Consider the following 22,510-nt stretch of genomic DNA (forward strand, 5'->3'; position numbering starts at 1 on the left):
GGGAGGTTTTAGGGGAGGGGTCTGTGGATTTTGGGGAGGGTCTGAAAGGTTGGGGGGGGTTTTGGGGTCACACGGCGCCGCCGAACACGTCACACTTCAAAAACCAGACTGGGTGGATCGAGGGGAATTTTGGGGGAGTTTTGGGATATTTGGGGGGGAATATTGGGGTGGTTTCTGGAAGGAGTGTGGGGAATGATTTTGGGGAAGGTTTTGGGGGGATTTTGGTGCTGCCAAACTTGGCTGCACTCGAATGCCCGGCAGGGGCATTTCTGGGGGTGTCTTGGGGTATTTTTGGCAAAATTCCAGGATAGGGTTTGGGAGATTTTGGAGATGGTTGGGAAGGATTTTGGGTGTTTTGGGAAGGATTTTGGGGAAGGATTTTGGGGTGTTTTGGGCAGGATTTTGGGGTGTTTTGGTGCCGCACGCTGCCCGCAAAACTCGCCGCACTCCAAGGCCACACCGGGGCATTTCGGGGCCGTTTTTGGGGTATTTCTGGGGGTATTTCCAGGCAGATTTCGGGGTTTTCCACGGGGATTTGGGGTTTTTTTGGGGCGCCTCAGGCGTGCTGGCGGCGCCAGACGATGACGGTGCCGGCGGCGTCCCCCGAGGCCAGCAGGGACTCGTCGCAGTTGAAGGCCACGGCCAGCACGGCGGCCCCGTGGCCCTGCAGCGTGTTCACGGTGGCCCGCGCCGCCCGGCCCACGTCGAAGAAGTGCACGGAGGCGTCCTCGCTGCCCGTCACTGGTGGGGACATGGGGACATTGGGGACATCAGGGACATCGGGGACATTGGGGACATCAGGGACATCGGGGACATTGGGGACATCAGGGACAGGGCTGGGGAATGCAATCCCATTGATGGCCTCGCTGCCCGTCACTTGTGGGGACATGGGGACATCAGGGACATTGGGGACAGGGATAAGGGATGGCACCCAACTGCTCTCCTTGCTGCCCATCACTGGTGGGGACATTGGGGACATCAGGGACACTGGGGACATCAGGGACAGGGATAAGGGATGGCACCCAACTGCTCTCCTCGCTGCCCGTCACTGGTGGGGACATGGGGACATTGGGGACATCGGAGACATCAGGGACATCAGGGACAGGGCTGGGGAATGCAATCCCATTGATGGCCTCGCTGTTCCCTCACTGGTGGGGACAATGGGGACATCAGGGACATTGGGGATGGGGATAAGGGATGGCACCCAACTGCTCTCCTTGCTACTTGTCACTGGTGGGGACATTGGGGACATCAGGGACACTGGGGACATCAGGGACAGGGATAAGGGATGGCACCCAACTGCTCTCCTCGCTGCCCATCACTGGTGGGGACATTGGGGACATTGGGGACATCAGGGACAGGGCTGGGGAACGCAATCCCATTGATGGCCTCGCCGCCCGTCACTGGTGGGGACATCAGGGACATATTGGGGACACGAGGGACATGAACAAAGCGCCCTCAGTGCCTGTCCCCACTGGTGGGGACATTGGGGACATTGGGGACAGGGCTGGGCAATGCCATCCCCACCGCTCTCCTTGCTGCTTGTCACTGCTGGGGACACTGGGGACAGAGATAAGGGGTGGGACCCCCGTGCCCTCCTTGCTGCCCGTCCCTGAAGGGACACTGGGGACACTGGGGACAGGGTTGGGGTGTGACTTTAGTGCCTCCCTCGCTGCCCGTCACTGCTGGGGACATCGGGGACAACAAGGACAGCTGTGACCCCACTGCCCTCTCTGCTGCCTGTCACTGCCTGGGGGCACGGGGGACAGCGCCTGGGGGGTGGCGGCTGTCCCTGCACCCCTCCCAGTCCGTTCCCAGTTTGTCCCAGTCCCTCCCAGTGCTCACCCACGCAGGCTCCCTGCCGGAAGGACATCAGGGGACAGAAGCAGCTCCTCAGGGGCTGCTCCCGGTGCCGCGTGGGGAAACTGCGCCGGAGCCGCAGCCCCGGGGCCCCCGAGCCCCCCTCGTCCTCCACCACCCTGGGGAAGGGTTAAAAGGGGTCAGAAACGCCCAAAAAATCACCCCAAAAAACTGCCCCTAAAATCCTCCCGAGCCCCTCTCATCTTCCACCACCCTGGGGAGACCAGAAAAAAGGTCACAAATACCCAAAAATCACCCCCAAAACTGCCCCTAAAATCCTCCTTAGTCCCTCTCATCCTCCACCACCTTGGGGGGACCAAAAAGGGGGGGGTCACAAATACCCAAAAATCACCCCAAAAACTGCCCCTAAAATCCCGCTGAGTCCTACTCGTCCTCCACCACCCTGGGGAGGGGGTGGAAAGGGATCAGAAACACCCAAAAATCACCCCAAACCCCCCCCCAACCCCATACCAGAAGAGCAGCAGGCTATCGAGGCAGGCAATGAGCAACAGGGATGGGTCCAGTTCACCCCACACCCCCCAATCCCCCAAAGCCCCCTGATGTCCCCAAAGCCCCCTGATGTCCCCGGAGCCCCCTCGAGCCCCCGCAGTACCGGAAGAGCAGCAGGCGGTCGGGGCAGGCGTTGACCAGCAGGGACGGGTCCGGCGCCTCCCGGCTGGCCCAGGCCCGGGCCGAGAGCGACGTGATGGAGCCGCCGGCCTGGACCAGCACCCGCGAGGCCTTGGTCAGCCGGCCTGGGGGGGGGGCAGCGAGTGAGACCCCTCCCCAAAACCCCACAGTGCCCCCCAGTACTGCCCCAGTGCCCCCCAGTACTGCCCCAGTGCCTCCCAGTACCAGCCAGTGCCTCCCAATCCCTCCCAGTGGCCACCTGGACCAGCACCCGTGCGGCCTTGGTCAGCCGGCCTGGGGGGGGGGGACAGCGAGTGAGACCCCTCCTCAAAACCCTCCCAGTGCTTCCCAGTACAGCCCCAGTACCACCCAGTGCCTCCCAGTGCCCTCCAATCCCCTCCCAGTGCCCCATACCAGGGTCAAACAGGGAGGACACGGACTCCCCATTGTCCCTCCAGCCCCTCCCAGTACCCCCCAGTCCCTCCCAGTGCCCCCCAATCCCTCTGTACCCACCCCCAGTTCCCCTCCCAGTCCCTCCCAGTCCCCGTACCGGTGCCGGGGTCGCACAGGAACGAGGACACCGAGCCCCGGTCGTCCCCGGCCCACAGGACGCGCCCGGGGGCGTCGAAGCAGAGGGCGAGGACCCGCCCGGGGAGGCGCCCGGTGCCCCCCCGAGCCGCCTTCCCCGTGGAGATGTTCACAACCCGCACCATGTGCCGGGCACTGCCCACCTGGGGGGGCACGGGGGGATCACGGACAGACCCCCCACACCCACCCTGGGACCCCCAAAATCCCCCCCCAAAAACCTCCCCAGCCTGCCTTGCCCGTGGAGACGTCCACAACCCACCTGGGCGGGGGGGCATGAGAGGATCACAGAGAGACCCCCCCCACACCCACCCTGAGACCCCCCAGACACATCCTGAGACCCCCAAAACCTGCACGAGACCCCCCCAAAATGCCCCTCAAAACCCCCCCAGAGCTGCCTTCCCTGTGGAGATGTTCACCACGTGCCAGGCACTGCCCACCTGGGGGGCTAAGGAGGGGCTGGAGGGGCACCCTGGGACATCCACACCTGCCCGAGACCCCCAAACCCACTCTGAGACCCTCAAAAGCCCCCCCAAAAACGCCCCCCCCAAGCCGCCTTCCCCATGGAGACGTTCACCACCCGCACTAGGGCTGGGTCTGGGGGGATGCTCGGGGGTCTCAGGGCTGTAGGGTCCTGGGGTATTTTGGGATGGTTCTGGGGTTGTTTCGGGGTATTTTAGGATGGTTTTAGGGTATTTTGGGGTTTCTCTCACGACGGTGTGGTTGTTGAGCGGCTGGAAGGCGCAGCACAGCAGTGCAGGGTTGGGTTTGGGGATTTCAGGGAGGTCTCTCAGCACTGGGGTATTTTGGGGTGATTTTGGGGTATTTTGGGGTTTCTCTCACCACGGTGTGGTTGTTGAGCGGCTGGAAGGCGCAGCACAGCAGTGCGGGGTTGGGTTTGGGGATCTCAGAGGGGTCTCTCAGGGCTGTGGTGTTTTGGGGTGATTTTGGGGTGATTTTGGGGTATTTTAGGGTTTCTCTCACCACGGTGAGGTTGTTGTTGAGCGGCTGGAAGGCGCAGCACAGCAGTGCGGGGTTGGGTTTGGGGGTCTCAGAAGGGTCTCTCAGCACTGGGGTGATTTTGGGGTGATTTTGGGGTGATTTTGGGGTGATTTTGGGGTGATTTTGGGGTGATTTTGGGGTGATTTAGAGTTTCTCTCACCACGGTGAGGTTGTTGTTGAGCGGCTGGAAGGCGCAGCACAGCAGTGCGGGGTTGGGTTTGGGGGTCTCAGAAGGGTCTCTCAGCACTGGGGTGATTTTGGGGTGATTTTGGGGTGATTTTGGGGTGATTTAGAGTTTCTCTCACCACGGTGAGGTTGTTGTTGAGCGGCTGGAAGGCGCAGCACAGCAGTGCAGGGTTGGGTTTGGGGGTCTCAGAGGGGTCTCTCAGCACTGGGGTATTTTGGGGTGATTTTGGGGTATTTTGGGGTTTCTCTCACCACGGTGAGGTTGTTGTTGAGCGGCTGGAAGGCGCAGCACAGCAGTGCGGGGTTGGGTTTGGGGATCTCAGAGGGGTCTCTCAGGGCTGTGGTGTTTTGGGGTGATTTTGGGGTGATTTTGGGGTGATTTGGGGTATTTTAGGGTTTCTCTCACCACGGTGAGGTTGTTGTTGAGCGGCTGGAAGGCGCAGCACAGCAGTGCGGGGTTGGGTTTGGGGGTCTCAGAAGGGTCTCTCAGCACTGGGGTGATTTTGGGGTGATTTTGGGGTGATTTTGGGGTGATTTTGGGGTGATTTAGAGTTTCTCTCACCACGGTGAGGTTGTTGTTGAGCGGCTGGAAGGCGCAGCACAGCAGTGCAGGGTTGGGTTTGGGGGTCTCAGAGGGGTCTCTCAGCACTGTGGTGTTTTGGGGTGATTTTGGGGTGTTTTGGGCTTTCTCTCACCACGGTGAGGTTGTTGTTGAGCGGCTGGAAGGCGCAGCACAGCAGTGCGGGGTTGGGTTTGGGGATCTCAGAGGGGTCTCTCAGGGCTGTGGTGTTTTGGGGTGATTTTGGGGTGATTTGGGGTGATTTTGGGGTATTTTAGGGTTTCTCTCACCACGGTGAGGTTGTTGTTGAGCGGCTGGAAGGCGCAGCACAGCAGTGCAGGGTTGGGTTTGGGGGTCTCAGAGGGGTCTCTCAGCACTGTGGTGTTTTGGGGTGATTTTGGGGTGTTTTGGGCTTTCTCTCACCACGGTGAGGTTGTTGTTGAGCGGCTGGAAGGCGCAGCACAGCAGTGCAGGGTTGGGTTTGGGGATCTCAGAGGGGTCTCTCAGGGCTGTGGTGTTTTGGGGTGATTTTGGGTGATTTTGGGGTGATTTTGGGGTATTTTAGGGTTTCTCTCACCACGGTGAGGTTGTTGTTGAGCGGCTGGAAGGCGCAGCACAGCAGTGCGGGGTTGGGTTTGGGGGTCTCAGAAGGGTCTCTCAGCACTGGGGTGTTTTGGGGTGATTTTGGGGTGATTTTGGGGTGATTTTGGGGTATTTTAGGGTTTCTCTCACCACGGTGAGGTTGTTGTTGAGCGGCTGGAAGGCGCAGCACAGCAGTGCAGGGTTGGGTTTGGGGGTCTCAGAGGGGTCTCTCAGCACTGGGGTGGTTTTGGGGTGATTTTGGGGTATTTTAGGGTTTCTCTCACCACGGTGAGGTTGTTGTTGAGCGGCTGGAAGGCGCAGCACAGCAGTGCGGGGTTGGGTTTGGGGATCTCAGAGGGGTCTCTCAGGGCTGTGGTGTTTTGGGGTGATTTTGGGGTGATTTTGGGGTGATTTGGGGTATTTTAGGGTTTCTCTCACCACGGTGAGGTTGTTGTTGAGCGGCTGGAAGGCGCAGCACAGCAGTGCGGGGTTGGGTTTGGGGGTCTCAGAGGGGTCTCTCAGCACTGTGGTGTTTTGGGGTGATTTTGGGGTGTTTTGGGCTTTCTCTCACCACGGTGAGGTTGTTGTTGAGCGGCTGGAAGGCGCAGCACAGCAGTGCGGGGTTGGGTTTGGGGATCTCAGAGGGGTCTCTCAGGGCTGTGGTGTTTTGGGGTGATTTTGGGGTGATTTTGGGGTGATTTTGGGGTATTTTAGGGTTTCTCTCACCACGGTGAGGTTGTTGTTGAGCGGCTGGAAGGCGCAGCACAGCAGCGCGGCCCCGTCGGGGTCGGGCACGCGGCGGATGCAGCGCCCGTCCGCGGGGTCCCAGAGGCGCAGGGTCCCGTCCAGCGAGGCCGACACCAGGACGTCGTTGGACAGGGACCAGGCGAAGTCGGACACGCCGGCCCCGTGGCCGCGGAGCCGCCGCAGCACGGCCGGGGGCCCGGGGGCCAGGCGGCACACGGACAGCGTCCCGTCCAGGGAGCAGCACGCCAGCAGGTGCCGCTCGTCGTGGGCAAACTGCACCTTCCGCACTGGGGAGGGGGAAAGAGGGGCGGGTGAGACCCCTCCCCAAAATTCTATAGGGTCAGGAACCACCACAAAACAAAGGGATCACCCCCAGACCCAGCAATATCCCTCAAAACCCAGCCAGTGTGTGACAGTTATGGTGGGCAAACTGCACCTTCCGCACTGGGGAGGGGGAAAAGGGGGCGGGTGAGACCCCTCCCCAAAATTCTATAGGGCCAGGAACCCCCCCAGAAACAGGGGAGACCCCTAGAACCTCGGGGAGCCCCCAACCCATCCAGCAGGTGCCGCTCGTCGTGGGCAAACTGCACCTTCCGCACTGGGGAGGGGGAAAAGGGGGCCGGGTGAGACCCCTCCCCAAAATCCTACAGAGGGGGGAACCCCCCCAGATCCCCTTGGGGACCCATCACCCCCCCTCCAGCTGAGAGCCCCAGACCCCTCCCCACTCCTTCTTATGGAAACCCCCCCCTCCCACCCCCTCAGGGACCCCTCCAGGGGACACCTGAGACCCTCCAGACCCCTCCCCACCCCCTCCTATGCAAAACCCCCCCACTTCCTACTCCCTCAGGGACCCCCTAGGAAACCACAGAGCACCTGAGACCCCCCCGGGCCCCCCCAGGGGACACCTGAGCCCCCTGCCCGGCCCCTCGGCGGGGTTACCTGCGCTGTCCAGGTGCTGGTCGAACACGTGGAACACGCCCGCGAAGGCGTAGTTCTCGCTCAGGGTGGTGTCCCCGGCCATGGCCCGGCTGGCCTCGGCCAGGGGGGTGGGGACCACCCCGGGGGGGCTGCGGGGTGGGGAGGGGGCAGCGTGAGACCCCCCCCCTCCCCCCCAGATCGATCTGAACCCCCCTGGGAACCCAACCCGGCACCCCCCCCCCGGTTCCCTGCAATGGTTTCGTCCAGGGGAATGGGGATCCCCATGGAGGGGGAGGGGCAATGTGAGACCCCCCCCCCCCTCCCCCACAGAACCCTGAGACCCCCTCAGGACCCTGAGACCCCCCCCAGGTACCCCCTGACCCCCCCTCCAGGTACCGATGGCACCCTCCAAACCCCCCCCCATCCCCCACAATGGTGTCGCCCACAGGTGCGCAGCGCCCCCCCCCGCAAGGATGGATGGGGGGAGGGGGAGGCACCTTGAGACCCCCCCCAAAACACCGAGACCCCCCCCCCAGAAGACCCCACAACCCCCTGAGACCCCTCCCCAACCCCCCCAGGAGCCCAAAACCTCCCCCAGCCCCCCCAAAATCCCCCCCCCAAAATGATTTCCCAGCACCCTGAGACCCCTCCCCCCCCAAAAAAAAACCTCAAAATCCTCCCAAAATTCCCAGGGACCCCTCCCCAATTTCCCGCCCCCGCCCCCCGGGGGTCTCACCGCTCGTCGGGGCCCCCCCGCAGCCCCCCCGGGCCGGAGCTGCGGCTCAGGGAGCGCCGGTGGCCCCGGGACCCCCGTGGGTCCTCCTCGAAATCCTGGGGGGGGAAAAAAGGGTTGGGACCCCCGAATTGGGGGAAGAGAGCCCCAAAAATGGGGGTGGGGACCCCAAAAATGGGAGCAAGAACCCCCCAGGACCCCCAAAATAGGGGAGGGGTCCCCTCAAATCTCCCCAGAATTGGTGCTGGGACTCCCAGAACCCCCCCCCGCAAAAGGAGTTTTGGGATTGTCCAGCGCCCCCCAGGTGTGTCCTGAGCCCCCCCAGGTGTGTCCTGAGCCTCGTGTACCTGTCCCAGGTGTGCCCCAAACCCCTCCAGGTGTGCCCCAGGTGTACCAGGTGTACTCAGGTGTGCCCAGGTGTGCCCAACTGTACTCCAGGTGTACCCAGGTGTGCCCAGGTGTGCCCAGGTGTGCCCAACTGTACTCCAGGTGTACCCAGGTGTGCCCAGGTGTGCCCAGGTACCTCCACGCGGTCCAGCGTGGTCCGGCTGGCTCTCAGGGCGCTGCGGCAGCTGCCCCAGGTGTGCCCAAAACCCCTCCAGGTGTACCCCAGGTGTGCCCAGGTGTGCCCCAAACCCCTCCAGGTGTACCCCAGGTGTGCCCAGGTGTGCCCCAAACCCCTCCAGGTGTACCCCAGGTGTGCCCAGGTGTGCCCCAAACCCCTCCAAGTGTGCCCCAGGTATACTCAGGTGTACCCCAGGTGTACTCAGGTGTACCCCAGGTATACCCTAGGTGTGCCCAGGTGTGCCCCAAACCCCTCCAGGTGTACCCAGGTGTGCCCAGCTGTACTCAGGTGCACCCAGGTGTGCCCAGGTGTACCGAGCTGTACCCCAGGTGTACCCAGGTGTGCCCAGGTGTACCCAGGTGTACCCCAGGTGTACCTAGGTGTGCCCCAGGTGTACCCCAGGTGTGCCCAGGTGTACCCAGGTGTACCCCAGGTGTGCCCAGCTGTACTCCAGGTGTATCCAGCTGTACCCCAGGTGTGCCCAGGTGTGCCCAGGTGTGCCCAGGTACCTCCATGCGGTCCAGCGTGGTCCGGCTGGCTCTCAGGGCGCTGCGGCAGCTGCCCGGCTCGGACAGGGCGCCGTAGCGCTGGGCCAGGAGCCGCGCCCGCAGCCGCAGGTACCAGCGCCGCGCCTCACCTGCCAGGTGCCCGCCCTGCGCCCGCTCCCGCAGCAGCTGCGAGCGCCGCCGCACGTACTGCGTGCGGAACTGCGGCAGCTGCGGCGTGCGGTACGCCGCGTACCTGCGCAGGTGCGACAGGGAGGGACAGGTGAGAGACAAGGGAGATACAGGTGAGATACAGGTGAGAGACAGGTGAGATACAGGTGAGATACAGGTGAGATACAGGGGAGATACAGGTGAGAGACAGGGGAGATACAGGTGAGATACAGGTGAGAGACAGGAGAGATACAGGTGAGACACAGGTGAGATACAGGTGAGATACAGGTGAGACACAGGTGAGATACAGGTGAGATACAGGTGAGAGACAGGGGAGATACAGGTGAGATACAGGGGAGATACAGGGGAGACACAAGTGAGACACAGGTGAGACACAGGTGAGATACAGGGGAGATACAGGTGAGACACAGGTGAGACACAGGTGAGACACAGGTGAGATACAGGTGAGACACAGGTGAGACACAGGTGAGACACAGGTGAGATACAGGTGAGACACAGGTGAGATACAGGGGAGATACAGGTGAGATACAGGTGAGATACAGGGGAGATACAGGTGAGATACAGGTGAGATACAGGGGAGACACAGGTGAGAAATGGGGTTAATTCTACCCAAAACCAAAAAAATTCCACCCAAAAAATACACCCAGGTGTGCAGAACTGCATCGTATGGTACGCCGTGTACCTGCGCAGGTGTGACAGGGAGATACAGGTGAGACACAGGTGAGACACAGGTGAGACACAGGTGAGACACAGGTGAGATACAGGTGAGACACAGGTGAGACACAGGGGAGATACAGGTGAGACACAGGTGAGACACAGGGGAGGCACAGGTGAGATACAGGTGAGACACAGGTGAGATACAGGTGAGATACAGGTGAGACACAGGTGAGACACAGGTGAGACACAGGTGAGACACAGGGGAGGCACAGGTGAGATACAGAGGAGATACAGGTGAGAAAAGGGGTTAATTCTACCCAAAACCAAAAAAAATCCACCCAGAAATACACCCAGGTGTGCAGAACTGCGGCGTGCGGTACAGCGTGTACCTGCACAGGTGGGACATGGGAGACACAGGTGAGAGACAGGTGAGGGACACATGAGAAATGGGGTTAATTCTACACAAAACCAAAAAAATTCCGCTGAAACCCAGAGAAATTCCACCCAAAAATAGACCCAGGTGTGCAGAACTGCGGCACCTGTGGGGTGCGGTACACAGCGCACCTGGCACAGGTGAGAGACGTGAGGGACAGATGAGAAATAGGCTTAATTTGACAGAAAACCAGAGAAATTCCACCCAAAAATGGACCCAGGGATGCGGAACTGGGGCACAAATCTGGGACAGGTGAGGCAGGTGAGGGACAGGTGAAAAACGGGGTTAAATCTTACCCAAAACCAGACAAATTCCACCCAAAAATGGGCCCAGGTGTGACAATTCCACCCCAAAACCGACCCAGGTGTGACAATCCCCCCGAAAAAGGTGCCCCAAGTACCCAAACCCTCCAAAATTCCGCATCCAGGTAGGAGCATCCCCCCCCTCAAAAAAAAAAACAAAAAAACAAACCCGGGGATCCAAAATCCTCCCCCAAAAAAAATCCCCCCGAGCTCACCGCGCGTCCACGGCGAGCACCTGCTGCCACACGGCGGCCATGGCGGCCGCGGCCGCCGCGGGGGGACCCTGCCGAGGGAACAACGGCGTGAGCTGAGGGGAAAAATGAGGGAAAAAGGAGGGAAAAGAGGAAAAATCGCACCGGGGCGGCCCTACCTGCGCGTCCCGCTCCACCTCCGCCTCAGGAGCTCCGCGGGGCCGGGGCTGGGCCGGGGGAGCGGGGCTGGGCCTGACCGGAAGTTGCCGCGGCACCGCCTCACGCCCAAATGGCGGCGGGCGTCGCCCTGGAGACGGAGGGCGGTGGGAGGGGGCGTGGTCGTGGAGGTGATTGGCTGGTTTTGGGGAAATGGGGCGTGGCTTTTGGCCTCGCCTATAAAGCCCGCCTTTTAGGAGCGCACGCTGATTGGGTGACCAACACAAAGGGGGCGTGGCGAACGCGTCTCTTTATGGTCACGGCGTTCTCAGAGCGCCCCAGGATTGGCCGCTCCGCCCGGCGGCGCCTCTCGTCTGCCCCGGGTCCTCCCGCCCGCCGAGTTTGCGACAAGGCAGCGGGGCAAGCGGTGCGCTTTACGGCAGCGGGCCGGGGGTCCCGGGAGGGTCCCGAGAGCGTTTTGGGGGGACCCCCGGTGGGGGGGGGGGTCCCGCTGCCTCCGAGGCGGCTCCGCGAGCACCGAATTCCCCCCGCTCCTTCCTTTGTGCCGCGCCACGGCGCTGCTCGGAGCGCGCCTCGCTTGACGGCGGGCTGTACGACAGCCTGAGGGGCGTCCGGCGCGCTTTACGGCAGCGCGGCGGACACCGCGGCCGGGGGGGATTTTGGGGGGTCCCGGGGGCGTCCCGGGGGGGGCCGGGGGTCGGTGCCCCCCCCGAGGATGCCGCTGGCCGTGCAGTGGCCGTTCCCCGCGGAGCCCTCGCGGCGCTGGGCCCTGGCGAGCCGCGTGGTCACGGGCCTGGTGGGCACCTACAGCTGCGTGTGGACCCGTGAGTGACACCCCCCCCCCCCCCCCCCCAAAATTCTGGGGTTCTGAGGGAGAGACCCCCCCCCAAATCCCGGCTCTGAGGGAAAACCCCTCCCCAAATCCCGGTTCTGAGGGGAAACCACCCCCAAATCCCGGGTTTGAGGGGAGACCCCCCCCCCCAAATAGCGCCTGGACCCCCCCGTCACCCCCAGGCCACCCAGACCCAATTTGGGGGGGGTCTCATCCCTTTAATTTTTTCAGACCTCCCACCCCAATACGTTTGGGACCCCCTAAATCCTTTCAGATCCTCGGGACCCCCGCAAATATATTTGGGACCCCTCCCCAAACAGCCCTGGGGACCCCCAGATCCTTTGGGACTCCCCCAAAACTGTTCAGACCCCCCCAAAATTCCTCCTTCAACCATTTAGGACCCTCTGGGGACCCCCGAAAACTCTTCAGACCCCCCCCCAAATTCCTTTTTCAACCATTTAGGACCCTCTGGGGACCCCCCCAAGACCCCCCCAGAACTCTTCAGACCCCCCCCAAAATTCCCCCTTCAACCCTTTACGACCCCCCCAAGACCCCCCTTAAAACTCTTCCGGCCCCCCCAAATTCCTCCTTCGAGTCTTTAGGATTTTCTGAGGACCCCCCCCCAAACCTTTTCAAATCTCCCTCTTCGAGCCCTTGGGACCCCTCCTAAGCCCCCCCTCTCCCCCCGGGACCCCTCCCCAGGGTACCTGAACCGGCTGCGGGTGCACAACGCCGAGGTGCTGCACGAGCTGGTGGAGAGGAGGGGGCCCGGGACCCCCCTGCTGACCCTGTCCAACCACGCCTCCTGCATGGACGACCCCCACCTCTGGGGTACCTGGGGGGGGGTCCTAGAGGGGGCTGGGGGGGGTTTGGGGGGGTCTCAGGGGGCTTTGGTGGGTCCCCAGGGGGATCTTGAGGGGACGTTGTGGGGTGTCTGAAGGGTTTTGGGGGGGGGTCTCAGGGGGGTCTGGAGGGTTTTGGGGGGGGTCTCAGGGGGGTCTGGAGGGTTTTGGGGGGTCTCAGGGGGGTCTGAAGGGTTTTGGGGGGTCCCCAGGGGAGTCTAGAGTGTGTTTGGGGGGGGGGGGGTCCCAAGGGGGTTTGGGTGGTGTTTGGAGGGGTCTCAGGGGGATTTTGGGGGTCCTAAAAGGGGCTGGGGTGGTCCCAAGGGGGTCTGAAGGGTTTTGGGGGGGGTCTCAGGGGGGTCTGGAGGGTGTTTGGGTGGTCTCGGGGGATTTTGGGGTCCCCAGGTGGTCCTAAAAGGGGCTGGGGGGGCATTGTGGGGGTCTGAAGGGTTTTGGGGGGGGGTCCTGGGTGGTCTTTGGGGGTCCTCGAGCAGTCTGGGGAATTTGGGGGAGGTCTGAAAGGTTTGGGGGGGGTCCCTGGGGGTTTTTGGGGGGTCCCCATGACCCCTGTGACCCCCCCAGGGTCCCTGAAGCTGAGACACGTCTGGAACGTGCCCAGGATGCGCTGGTAGGGGGGTGGGGGGATTTGGGGGGTCCTGGGGGGGATTTGGGGGGTCCCCAGAGAGTCTGGGGGGGGTTGGGGGGTTCCCAGGGAATTCTGGGGGGTCCTGGGGGTGTTTTTGGGGGGGTCCCAGGGCTGGTTTGGGTTTTTTTTGGGGGGGGGGTCCCTGGGGTTATTTTTGGGGTGTCCCTCAGGCTGTTTTGGGGGTGGTTTTGGGGGTCTCTGGGTTATTTTTGGGGTGTCCCGGGGGGTGTTTTTGCGGAGGTCCCTGGGGGCATTTTGAGGGTGTTTTTGGGGTGTCCCCGGGGGTATTTTTGGGGGGTGTCTTGGGGCTGTTTTTGGGTGTCCTGGAGAATGTTTTTAGGGTGTCCCAGGGTTATTTTGGAGGTGGTTTTGGGCTGGTTTTGGGGTGTCCCCAGAGCTGTTTTGGGGGTGTCCCTGGGGTTATTTTTGGGGTGTCCCTCAGGCTGTTTTGGGGGTGGTTTTGGGGGTCTTTGGGTTATTTTTGGGGTCCCTGGGGCTGTTCTTGTCCTGTCCTGGGGTTATTTTTGAGGTGGTTTTGAGCTGTCTTTGGGGCTGTTTTTGGGGTGTCTCCGGGGCTGTTTTGGGGGTCCCAGCGCCCCCTCCCCACATTTCCCCCCCCCAGGACCCCCACGGCCGCGGACATTTGCTTCACGCGGGAGCTGCACGCGCTCTTCTTCAGCCTGGGGCGCTGCGTGCCCGTGTGCCGCGGTAACTGGGAGCACTGGGAGCACTGGGAGGGACTGGGAGGGACTGGGAATGGACTGGGAGGGGCTGGGACCAAACTGGGATGGACTGGGAGGGACTGGGACCAAACTGGGATGGACTGGGAGGGGCTGAGACCAAACTGGGATGGACTGGGAGGGACTGGGACCAAACTGGGAGGGACTGGGACCAAACTGGGACCAGACTGGGAGGGACTGGGACCAGACTGGGAGGGACTGGGAGGGACTGGGACCAAACTGGGAGGGACTGGGACCAAACTGGGACCAGACTGGGAGGGACTGGGACCAGACTGGGAGGGACTGGGAGGGACTGGGACCAAACTGGGAGGGACTGGGACCAAACTGGGACCAGACTGGGAGGGACTGGGACCAAACTGGGATGGACTGGGAGGGGCTGGGACCAAACTGGGATGGACTGGGAGGGACTGGGAGGGACTGGGAATGGACTGGGAGGGGCTGGGACCAAACTGGGATGGACTGGGAGGGACTGGGACCAAACTGGGAGGGACTGGGAGGGACTGGGACCAAACTGGGAGGGACTGGGAGGGGACTGGGACAAATTGGGAGGAATTGGGGGGACTGGGAGGGGTTGGGATGGAACTGGGGACACTGGGACAGGGACTGGGAGGGACTGGGATGGGACTGGGAGCACTGGGAGGGACTGGGAGTGACTAGGAGGGGCTGGGACAAACTGGGAATGGACTGGGAGGGGCTGGGACAAACTGGGAATGGACTGGGAGGGGAATGGGGGAGACTGGGAATGGATTGGGAGGGGACTGGGAGCACTGGGAGGGACTGGGGGGACTGGGAATGGACTGGGAGGGGACTGGGACAAACTAGGAATGGACTGGGAGGGGAATGGGGGAGAGTGGATTGGGGGGGACTGGGGATACTGGGACAGGGACTGGGAGGGACTCTGGGGGGACTGGGAAGGGATTGAGGGGAACTGGGAGCACTGGGAGGGACTGGACTGCTTCTAATCTGTACTGGGGGGCACTGGCTCATTCCCAGTCCATACTGGGAAGGTCCCAGTCCATACTGGGAGGGCCGTGGTTGCTCTGGGCTGCTCCCAGTCCATACTGGGAGGGTCCCAGTTCCGAACTGGTGCCGCAGGGGACGGCGTTTACCAGCGGGGGATGGATTTTATACTGGAAAAGCTCAACCAGGGAGACTGGGTGCACGTGTTCCCCGAGGGTACTGGGAGCACTGGGAGGGACTGGGAGAGCACTGGGAGGGAACTGGGAGCACTGGGAGGGACTGGGAGGGAACTGGGAGGGTACTGGGAGCACTGGGAGGGACTGGGAGGGAACTGGGAGCACTGGGAGGGAACTGGGAGGGAACTGGGAGGGAACTGGGAGCACTGGGAGGGAACTGGGAGGGAACTGGGAGCACTGGGAGGGAACTGGGAGGGAATTGGGAAGAAATTGGGGAGGACTGGGAGGGACTGGGAAGGGGCTGGAAAGAGCTGGGAGGGATTTTGGGGGGATTTTGGGGGTTCCTGGGGGGATTTTGGGGTCCCCAGGGGGATCTTGGGGGTTCCTGGGGGGAATTTTGGGGGTCCCGACCCCCCCAGCCCCATTTCATCCCCCAGGTAAAGTGAACCTGGGCCAGGAGGTCGCTCGATTCAAGTGGGGTGAGACCCCCCAAAAAAATCCCAAAATCCCCCCGGGATCCCCCAGAAATCCCAAACCAACCCCAGACCCGCCAAAAAACCTCCTAGGACCCCAAAAATCCCCCCAAAACCCCCAATCCTACCCCAAACCTCCCAAAAAACGCCTGGAACCCCAAAAATCCGCCCCAGCTTCCCCCAAAACCCTCCCAAAGATGCCCCAATCCCACCCAAGAACCTCCCAAAAGCCCCAAAAATCTCCCCAAAAATCCCCATAACCCCTCCCAGATCCCTCCAAAACCTCCCAGACCCCTTTGAGACCCCCCCCCAAATCCCTCCTGGGGTTCCAAAGCCCCCCCAAAAATCCCATAAAACCCCTCTCAGAGCCCCCCAAAATTTCTCCCAAATCCCTCCCGAATTTCCCACCAAGGGGTTCTGAAGACTCCTCCACACTCCCTCCAATCACCCCAAAACCCCCCCGTGCCACCTCAAACCCCCTCCCCAAATCCCTCCTGGGGTTCCAAAGCCCCCCCAGGGTTCCAAAGCTCCCCCAAAATCCCCCCAAAATCCCCCCAAAATCCCCCCCCCCCCCCCAGGCATCGGGCGCCTCCTGGCCGAGTGTCGCCGGGACCCCGTGATCCTCCCGCTGTGGCACGGGGGTGAGGGGGGTCCGGGGGGGTTTTGGGGGGTCCTGGGGGGGTTTTGGGGGGTCTTGGGGAGCAAAGGAGGGGTCTGGGGGGGGATTTTGGGGAGGGGTCTGAGGGGTCCCAAGGGAATTTGTGGGGTACAGGAAGGATATAGGGGAGAGCGGGGGGGATTTTGAGGGGGGTCCCAGAGGAGTTTGGGGGGGCACTGAGGGATTTTGGGGGGCTGGGGGACACTAAGGGGGGTTTGGGGAGGGGTCTCAGGGGTTTGGGGGGCACAGGGGAAGATTTTGGGGGGGGGTCCCAGCGGGGTTTTGGAGGCTCCTGGGGGGGCACCGAAGGGTTTGGGGGGGTCTTGGGGACACCGGGGAGGTTTTTGGGGAGGGGTCTCAGGGGTTTGGGGGGCACAGGAAGGGTCTGGGGGGGTTTTGGGGTGACACAGGGGAAGATTTTGGGGGGCTGGGGGGACACTGGGGGGGGCTTTTGGGGAGGGGTCTGGGGGGTTTTGGGGGGGGCACAGGAAGGACAAGGGGTGGAATTGGGGAGGGGGCACAGGGGGGGTTTTGGGGGGCTCTGGGGGGTTTTGGGATGATCGGGGTGGGATTTTATGGCCATGGGGGGGGGGGTCCCCGATATTGGGGTGGTGGGGGGGGGTCCCACAGTTGTGCCCCCCCCTCATTTTGTGTCCCCCCCCCCAGGGATGAGCGATGTTCTGCCCAACCACCGGCCCTACGTGCCCCGGGTGGGGCAGGTGAGGGGGGCTGGGGGGGATTTTTGGGGTCTCTGGGGGGTTTTGGGGTCTCTGGGATTTTTTTTTGGGATCTCTGTGGGATTTTTAGGATTTCTGTGGGGTTTTGGGGATCTCTGAGATTTTGGGGATCTCTGGGATTTTGGGATCTCTTTGGGACTTTGGGAGTCTCTGTGGGATTTTTTGGGATTTCTATGGGATTCTTTTTGGGATCTCTGTGGGATTTTTAGGATTTCTGTGGGATTTTGGGGATCTCTGAGATTTTGGGGATCTCTGTGGGATTTTTAGGACTTCTGTGGGATTTTAGGGATCTCAGATTTTGGGGATCTCTGGGTTTTTTTTGGGATTTCTGTGTGATTTTTGGGATCTCTGTGGCATTTTTTGTGATTTCTATGGGATTCTTTTTGGGATCTCTGTGGGATTTTTTTGGGATCTCTTTGGGATTTTTGGGATCTTTGAGATTTTGGGGGTCTCTGTGATTTTTGGGGTCCCTGCTCCCACTGACCCCGTTCCCCCCAGCACATCACGGTGGTCGTGGGGCGCCCGTTCAGCGTCCGGCCCCTCCTGGAGCGGCTGCGCAGCGAGGGGACCCCCACGGTGGGTGTGGGGTGGGACCCCCACATCTGGGGGGGTTCTGACCCCGACATTTGGGGTTTGGGGGTGATTAACCCATAGATTTGGGGGGGGGGGGGGGGGTTCTGACCCTGAAATCCCAGCCCTATAAATCGCTGGATCCCAGCCCCATAAATCCTTAGATCCCAGCCCCATAGATCCTTGGATCCCACAGATCCCTAGATTTCAGCCCCACAGATCCCAGCCCCACAGATTCCTGGCTCCCAGCCCCACAGATCCCCAGCTCCCAGCCCCACAGATCCCTAGATCCCAGCCCCATAAAATGCTGGATCCCAGCCCCACAGATCCCAGCCCCACAGATCCCTGGCTCCCAGCCCCACAGATTCCAGCCCCACAGATCCCAGCCCCACAGATCCCTAGATCCCAGCCCCATAAAATGCTGGATCCCAGCCCCACAGATCCCAGTCCTACAGATTCCTGGCTCCCAGCCCCACAGATCCCAGCCCCACAGATCCCAGCCCCACAGATCCCTGGCTCCCAGCCCCACAGATCCCAGCCCCACAGATCCCTGGCTCCCAGCCCCACAGATTCCAGCCCCACAGATCCCAGCCCCACAGATCCCAGCCCCACAGATCCCTGGCTCCCAGGCCCACAGATCCCAGCCCCACAGATCCCTGGATTCCAGCCCCACAGATTCCAGCCCCACAGATCCCAGCCCCACAGATCCCTGGCTCCCAGCCCCACAGATCCCAGCCCCACAGATCCCTGGCTCCCAGCCCCACAGATTCCAGCCCCACAGATCCCAGCCCTGCCCCACAGCTCCGTGGCTCTGCCCCACAGGTGGAGCTCCGCAAGGCCCTGACCGATTTCGTCCAGAGGGAATTCGAGGCTCTGCGGGGCCACGCCCGGACCCTGCACCCCACCCCATAGCGGGGTCCCCCTGCCCCATAGCTGGGGGGGTTCTGCCCCAGAATGGGAGTTTTGCCCCATAATTTGGGGTTCTGCCCCATAACTGGGGGGTTCTGCCCCATAGCTGACGGTTCTGCCCCAGAACTGGGGGGTTCTGCCCCATAGAAAAGGACTCCTGCCCCATCATTGGGGGTCTTGCCCCATAACTGGGGGTCTTGCCCCACAGCAGGGGGTCCCTGGTGGAGCCTCTGCCCCATAGAGGGGGGTCCTGGCCTTCCGAGCCCCCCAACTGTGCACGGTGCCAATAAAAGAAAGTGGAACCTCGGGGGTCTCTGGGGGATTTTGGGGGTCCCAGAGGAGATTTTGGGGTGCCAGGATGGAATTTGGGGTCATAGGAAGGAAATTTGGGGGTCCCAGGAGTGAATTTTGGACCCCAAAACCAACCAAGACCCAACCCGAGGTGATTTTATTGAAGCACAAAAAAGGGGAGGGGGTCCCCACTGCCCCCCAAAAACCCCCCCGGGAAGAAGGGGGGGGGACAAAGGGGGGGGTTCAGCCTCCCCAAAACGAGGCCTGGACCCCCCCAAAATGAGATTTGGACCCCAAAAAAAAGCTGGGACGGTCCCAAAAATGACGCCAGAACGCCCCCCAAAAATGGGGGGGGGCGGGGCTTGGTCCGGGAGGGGCTTTTGGAGGGCGTGGCCTGGTCCCAGGGGTGGAGTTTATAACCGTTGTGGGCGTGGTTTGTAGCGATGATGGGCGTGTCCTGGCGTGGCCCCGCCCCTCACTCCTCCTTCTTGTCCCGGGGTCCGTCGTGGGCGGCCTGGGGGGGGCAAAGGGGGGGTCTGGGGGTTTTGGGGTGCACGGGGGGGGTTTGGGGGGTCCCCAGAGGGATTTGGGGGGGTTCAGGGGGTCCCAAGGAGGTTTTGGGGTGTCCCCTGATGGGGGGGGATTTCCAAAAGGGGGGTCTGGGGGTTTTGGGGTGCAGGGGGGGGGGGATTGAGGGGGTCACCAGAGGAATTTGGGGCGATTTGAGGGGGGATCTGGAGAATTTTGGGTGCATGGGGAGATTTGGGGGTGTGGAAGGGTTTGGGGGGGGGTCCTGGAGGGGATTTTGGGGGTGTTAAAGGGGTCCCAAGGAGGTTTTGGGGTGTCCGTGGGGGAAAATTTGGGGGGAATTTTGGGGTCACTCAGGGTAAAATTGGGGGATCCCCTGGGGGGGATTTGGGGGTTCCACTGGGCAGATTTGGGGGGATCGCCCGGGAAAGTTTGGGGGAGATTTGAGGGATCACCTGGGGTAATTTTTGGATATTTTTGGGGGTTCCCCCAGGGTCTTTCAGGGGCATTTTTAGGGTATTTTTTGGGGTCCCCCCCGAGTATTTTGGGGTATTTTTGGGGTCCCCCTGGGGTATTTTTGGGGATGTTTATGGGGTAATTTCAGGGTATATTTTGGGGTATTTTGAGGGGTTTTGAGGTAGTTTTGGGGGTTCCCCCAGGGTATTTTTGGGGTGATTTGGCGATTCCCCCAGGGTATTTTTTGGGATATTTTTGGGGTGTTTTGGAGATTCCCCCAGGGTATTTTTGGGGGTATTTGGGGGTTCTCCCAGGCTATTTTTTGAGGTGGTTTTGGGGTGTTTTGGGGATTCCCCCAGGGTATTTTTTGGGGTATTTTGAGGTGGTTTTAGGGATTCCCCCAGGGTATTTTTTTGGGGTATTTTGAGGTGTTTTTGGGGTGTTTTAGGGATTCCCCCAGGGTATCTTTTGGGGTATTTTGAGGTGTTTTTGGGATTCCCCCATGGTATTTTTTGGGGTATTTTTTGGGGTTCCCCCAGGGTATTTTTGGGATATTTTTGGGGGTTCCCCCAGGGTATTTTTGGGGGTATTTGGGGGTTCCCCCAGGCTATTTTTTGAGGTGGTTTTGGGGTGATTTGGGGATTCCCCCAGGGTATTTTTCTGGGGTATTTTGAGGTGTTTTTGAGATGTTTTAGGGATTCCCCCAGGGTATTTTTTGGGGTATTTTGAGGTGTTTTTGGGGTGTTTTAGGGATTCCCCCAGGGTATTTTTTGGGTTATTTTGAGGTGGTTTTGGGGATTCCCCCAGGGTATCTTTTGGGGTATTTTGAGGTGGTTTTGGGGTGTTTTGGGAATTCCCCCAGGGTATTTTTTGGGGTATTTTGAGGTGGTTGTGGGGTGATTTGGGGATTCCCCCAGGGTATTTTTTGGGTTATTTTGAGGTGGTTTTGGGGATTCCCCCAGGCTATCTTTTGGGTTATTTTGAGGTGTTTTTGGGATGTTTTAGGGATTCCCCCAGGGTATTTTTTTGGGTATTTTGAGGTGGTTTTGGGGTGTTTTGGATATTCCCCCAGAGTATTTTTTTGGGGTATTTTGAGGTGTTTTTGGGGTGTTTTGGGGATTCCCCCAGGCTATTTTTTGGGGTATTTTGAGGTGGTTTTGGGGTGATTTGGGGATTCCCCCAGAGTATTTTTTGGGGTATTTTGAGGTGTTTTTGGGATGTTTTAGGGATTCCCCCAGGGTATTTTTTTGGGGTATTTTGAGGTGATTTTAGGGATTCCCCCAGGTTATTTTTTGGGGTATTTTGAGGTGTTTTTGGGATGTTTTAGGGATTCCCCCAGGGTATTTTTTGGGTTATTTTGAGGTGGTTTTGGGGATTCCCCCAGGGTATTTTTTGGGGTATTTTGAGGTGTTTTTGGGATGTTTTAGGGATTCCCCCAGGGTATTTTTTGGGGTATTTTGAGGTGGTTTTGGGGTGTTTTGGATATTCCCCCAGAGTATTTTTTTGGGGTATTTTGAGGTGGTTTTGGGGATTCCCCCAGGGTATTTTTTGGGGTATTTTGAGGTGGTTTTGGGGTGTTTTGGGGTACCTGCAGCCTGGCGTGCTCCTCCAGCAGCCGGTCGTACTCGCGGGTCAGGCCCTGGGCCTGGCGCCGCATGGCCTGCACCTCGCTCTCGGCCTTCTCCAGGGCTGGGGGGATTTTGGGGGATTTTTGGGGGATTTTTGGAATTTTGGGAATTTTTTCTGATCCTCCCGAGTCCCCTCTGACACCCTCAAATCCCCCCTGGACACCCCCAAACCCCCCCAAATCCCCCATGGCCTGCACATTGCTCTCGGCCTTCTCCAGGGCTGGGGGGATTTTGGGGGATTTTGGGAATTTTTTCCTGACACCCCCAAATCCCCCCAGACCCCCCCCACCCCAAACCCCTCATGGTCCCATTTGCTGGGGGTTCAATTCTTCCTTATAACCCCCCCAGACTCCCCCAAATCCCCAAAAAATCTCCAAAATCCCACCCAAAATTCCTCTTTCATCGCCAAAATTCCCCCCCAAAATCCCTCTTTAACTTCCTCAGACTCCCCAAATTCCCCTTCAACTCCCCCGAAATTCCTCTTCAGCTATCCCAAACCACACAAAATTCCCCCCAAAAAACGCCTCAGACCCGCAAAGTTCCCCTTTAACCCCTTCAGACCCTCCCTAAAATCCCAAAAATTCCCCTTTAACCCCTCTAAAATTCCAAAATTCCACTTTAATACCCCGAGACCTCCCCCAAAATCCCCCTTTAATCCCTTTAACCCCCCTAAAATCCCCAAAATCCCCCTTTAACTCTCCCCAGAATCCCAAAAATTCCCCTTTAACCCCCCCAAATCTCCAAATTCCTCTTTAATTCCCCCAACCCCCCCACAAATTCCCCTTAAACTGCCCCCAAAAACCTCCTTTAATCCATTTAATCCCCCAAAAATCCCCTTTAACCCCCCGAAATTGCCAGAATTCCCCTTTAACCCCCCCAAAATCCCCCTTTAATCCCTTTAACCCCCCTAAAATCCCCAAAATTCCCCTTTAACTCTCCCCAGAATCCCAAAAATTCCCCTTTAACCCCCCCAAAATCCCCCTTTAATCCCTTTAACCCTCTGTAAAAATCCCCAAAATTCCCCTTTAACCCCCAAATTGCCAGAATTCCCCTTTAACCCCCCCAAATCCCCCTTTAACCCTCTGTAAAAATCCCCAAAATTCCTCTTTAGCCCCCCGAAATTGCCAGAATTCCCCTTTAACCCCCCCAAAATCCCCCTTTAATCCCTTTAACCCTCTGTAAAAATCCCCAAAATTCCTCTTTAGCCCCCTGAAATTGCCAGAATTCCCCTTTAACTCCCCCCAAAATCCCAAAAATTCC

At 60.1% G+C, this 22,510-nt stretch overlaps 3 protein-coding genes and 1 long non-coding RNA gene across 5 annotated transcripts in view; 1 reads left to right on the plus strand and 3 right to left on the minus strand.

The window, feature by feature from the left end:
- Nucleotides 1-117: 117 nt before the first annotated feature.
- WDR13 (WD repeat domain 13) lies at nt 118-11,124 on the minus strand. The gene is made up of 10 exons (XM_053968052.1): nt 10,807-11,124; nt 10,652-10,719; nt 8,877-9,108; nt 7,806-7,900; nt 7,091-7,218; nt 6,131-6,438; nt 3,041-3,221; nt 2,474-2,615; nt 1,846-1,979; nt 118-741 (listed from the first exon to the last, which is right to left on the minus strand). Exons 2-10 carry the CDS (start codon nt 10,690-10,692, stop codon nt 557-559), a joined length of 1,446 nt encoding a protein of 481 aa, XP_053824027.1. The 5' UTR covers nt 10,693-10,719; nt 10,807-11,124; the 3' UTR covers nt 118-556.
- An 83-nt stretch (nt 11,125-11,207) lies between these two features.
- TAFAZZIN (tafazzin, phospholipid-lysophospholipid transacylase) lies at nt 11,208-18,653 on the plus strand. Of its 2 annotated transcripts, XM_053968053.1 has the most exons (10): nt 11,208-11,628; nt 12,339-12,467; nt 13,061-13,106; nt 13,747-13,832; nt 14,960-15,040; nt 15,438-15,479; nt 16,052-16,114; nt 16,798-16,850; nt 17,367-17,444; nt 18,261-18,653. In XM_053968053.1, the coding sequence occupies exons 1-10, from the start codon at nt 11,520-11,522 to the stop codon at nt 18,348-18,350; spliced, it is 777 nt and encodes a 258-aa protein (XP_053824028.1). In that variant the 5' UTR covers nt 11,208-11,519; the 3' UTR covers nt 18,351-18,653. The 2 variants fall into 2 exon arrangements, with proteins under 2 accessions (XP_053824028.1, XP_053824029.1); XM_053968054.1 differs by lacking the exon at nt 16,052-16,114.
- Nucleotides 18,654-18,773: 120 nt separating this feature from the next.
- On the minus strand, nt 18,774-21,306 carry LOC128801903 (uncharacterized). Its single transcript, XR_008435274.1, has 2 exons — nt 21,211-21,306; nt 18,774-19,152 (listed from the first exon to the last, which is right to left on the minus strand). It is a non-coding gene; the product is annotated as an uncharacterized LOC128801903 (long non-coding RNA).
- A 1,145-nt stretch (nt 21,307-22,451) lies between these two features.
- The window catches only part of HCFC1 (host cell factor C1), an 8,862-nt gene continuing 8,803 nt past the window's right edge, over nt 22,452-22,510 (minus strand). The window contains exon 6 of the mRNA XM_053967979.1: nt 22,452-22,459. Within this exon, the coding sequence (XP_053823954.1) occupies nt 22,452-22,459 (8 nt within the window). The remainder of the gene's footprint in view (nt 22,460-22,510) is intronic.

This window comes from Vidua chalybeata, chromosome 32 (genome assembly GCF_026979565.1).
Source record: "Vidua chalybeata isolate OUT-0048 chromosome 32, bVidCha1 merged haplotype, whole genome shotgun sequence".
Taxonomy (NCBI): Eukaryota; Metazoa; Chordata; class Aves; order Passeriformes; family Viduidae; genus Vidua; species Vidua chalybeata.

What these genes read in the sequence shown, in the direction of transcription:
- WDR13 (XM_053968052.1), bottom strand. Translation starts at nt 10,692, where the DNA reads ATGGCCGCCGTGTGGCAGCAGGTGCTCGCCGTGGACGCGCG. An exon ending in CCTGTGCGACCCCGGCACCG is followed by an intron (nt 2,616 to 3,040) that starts GTACGGGGACTG and finishes CCCCCCCCCCAG; the next exon opens with GCCGGCTGACCAAGGCCTCG. An exon ending in CCGGCAGGGAGCCTGCGTGG is followed by an intron (nt 742 to 1,845) that starts GTGAGCACTGGG and finishes TGTCCCCACCAG; the next exon opens with TGACGGGCAGCGAGGACGCC.
- TAFAZZIN (XM_053968053.1), top strand. Translation starts at nt 11,520, where the DNA reads ATGCCGCTGGCCGTGCAGTGGCCGTTCCCCGCGGAGCCCTCGCGGCGC. An exon ending in GGACGACCCCCACCTCTGGG is followed by an intron (nt 12,468 to 13,060) that starts GTACCTGGGGGG and finishes TGACCCCCCCAG; the next exon opens with GGTCCCTGAAGCTGAGACAC. An exon ending in GGTCGCTCGATTCAAGTGGG is followed by an intron (nt 15,480 to 16,051) that starts GTGAGACCCCCC and finishes CCCCCCCCCCAG; the next exon opens with GCATCGGGCGCCTCCTGGCC.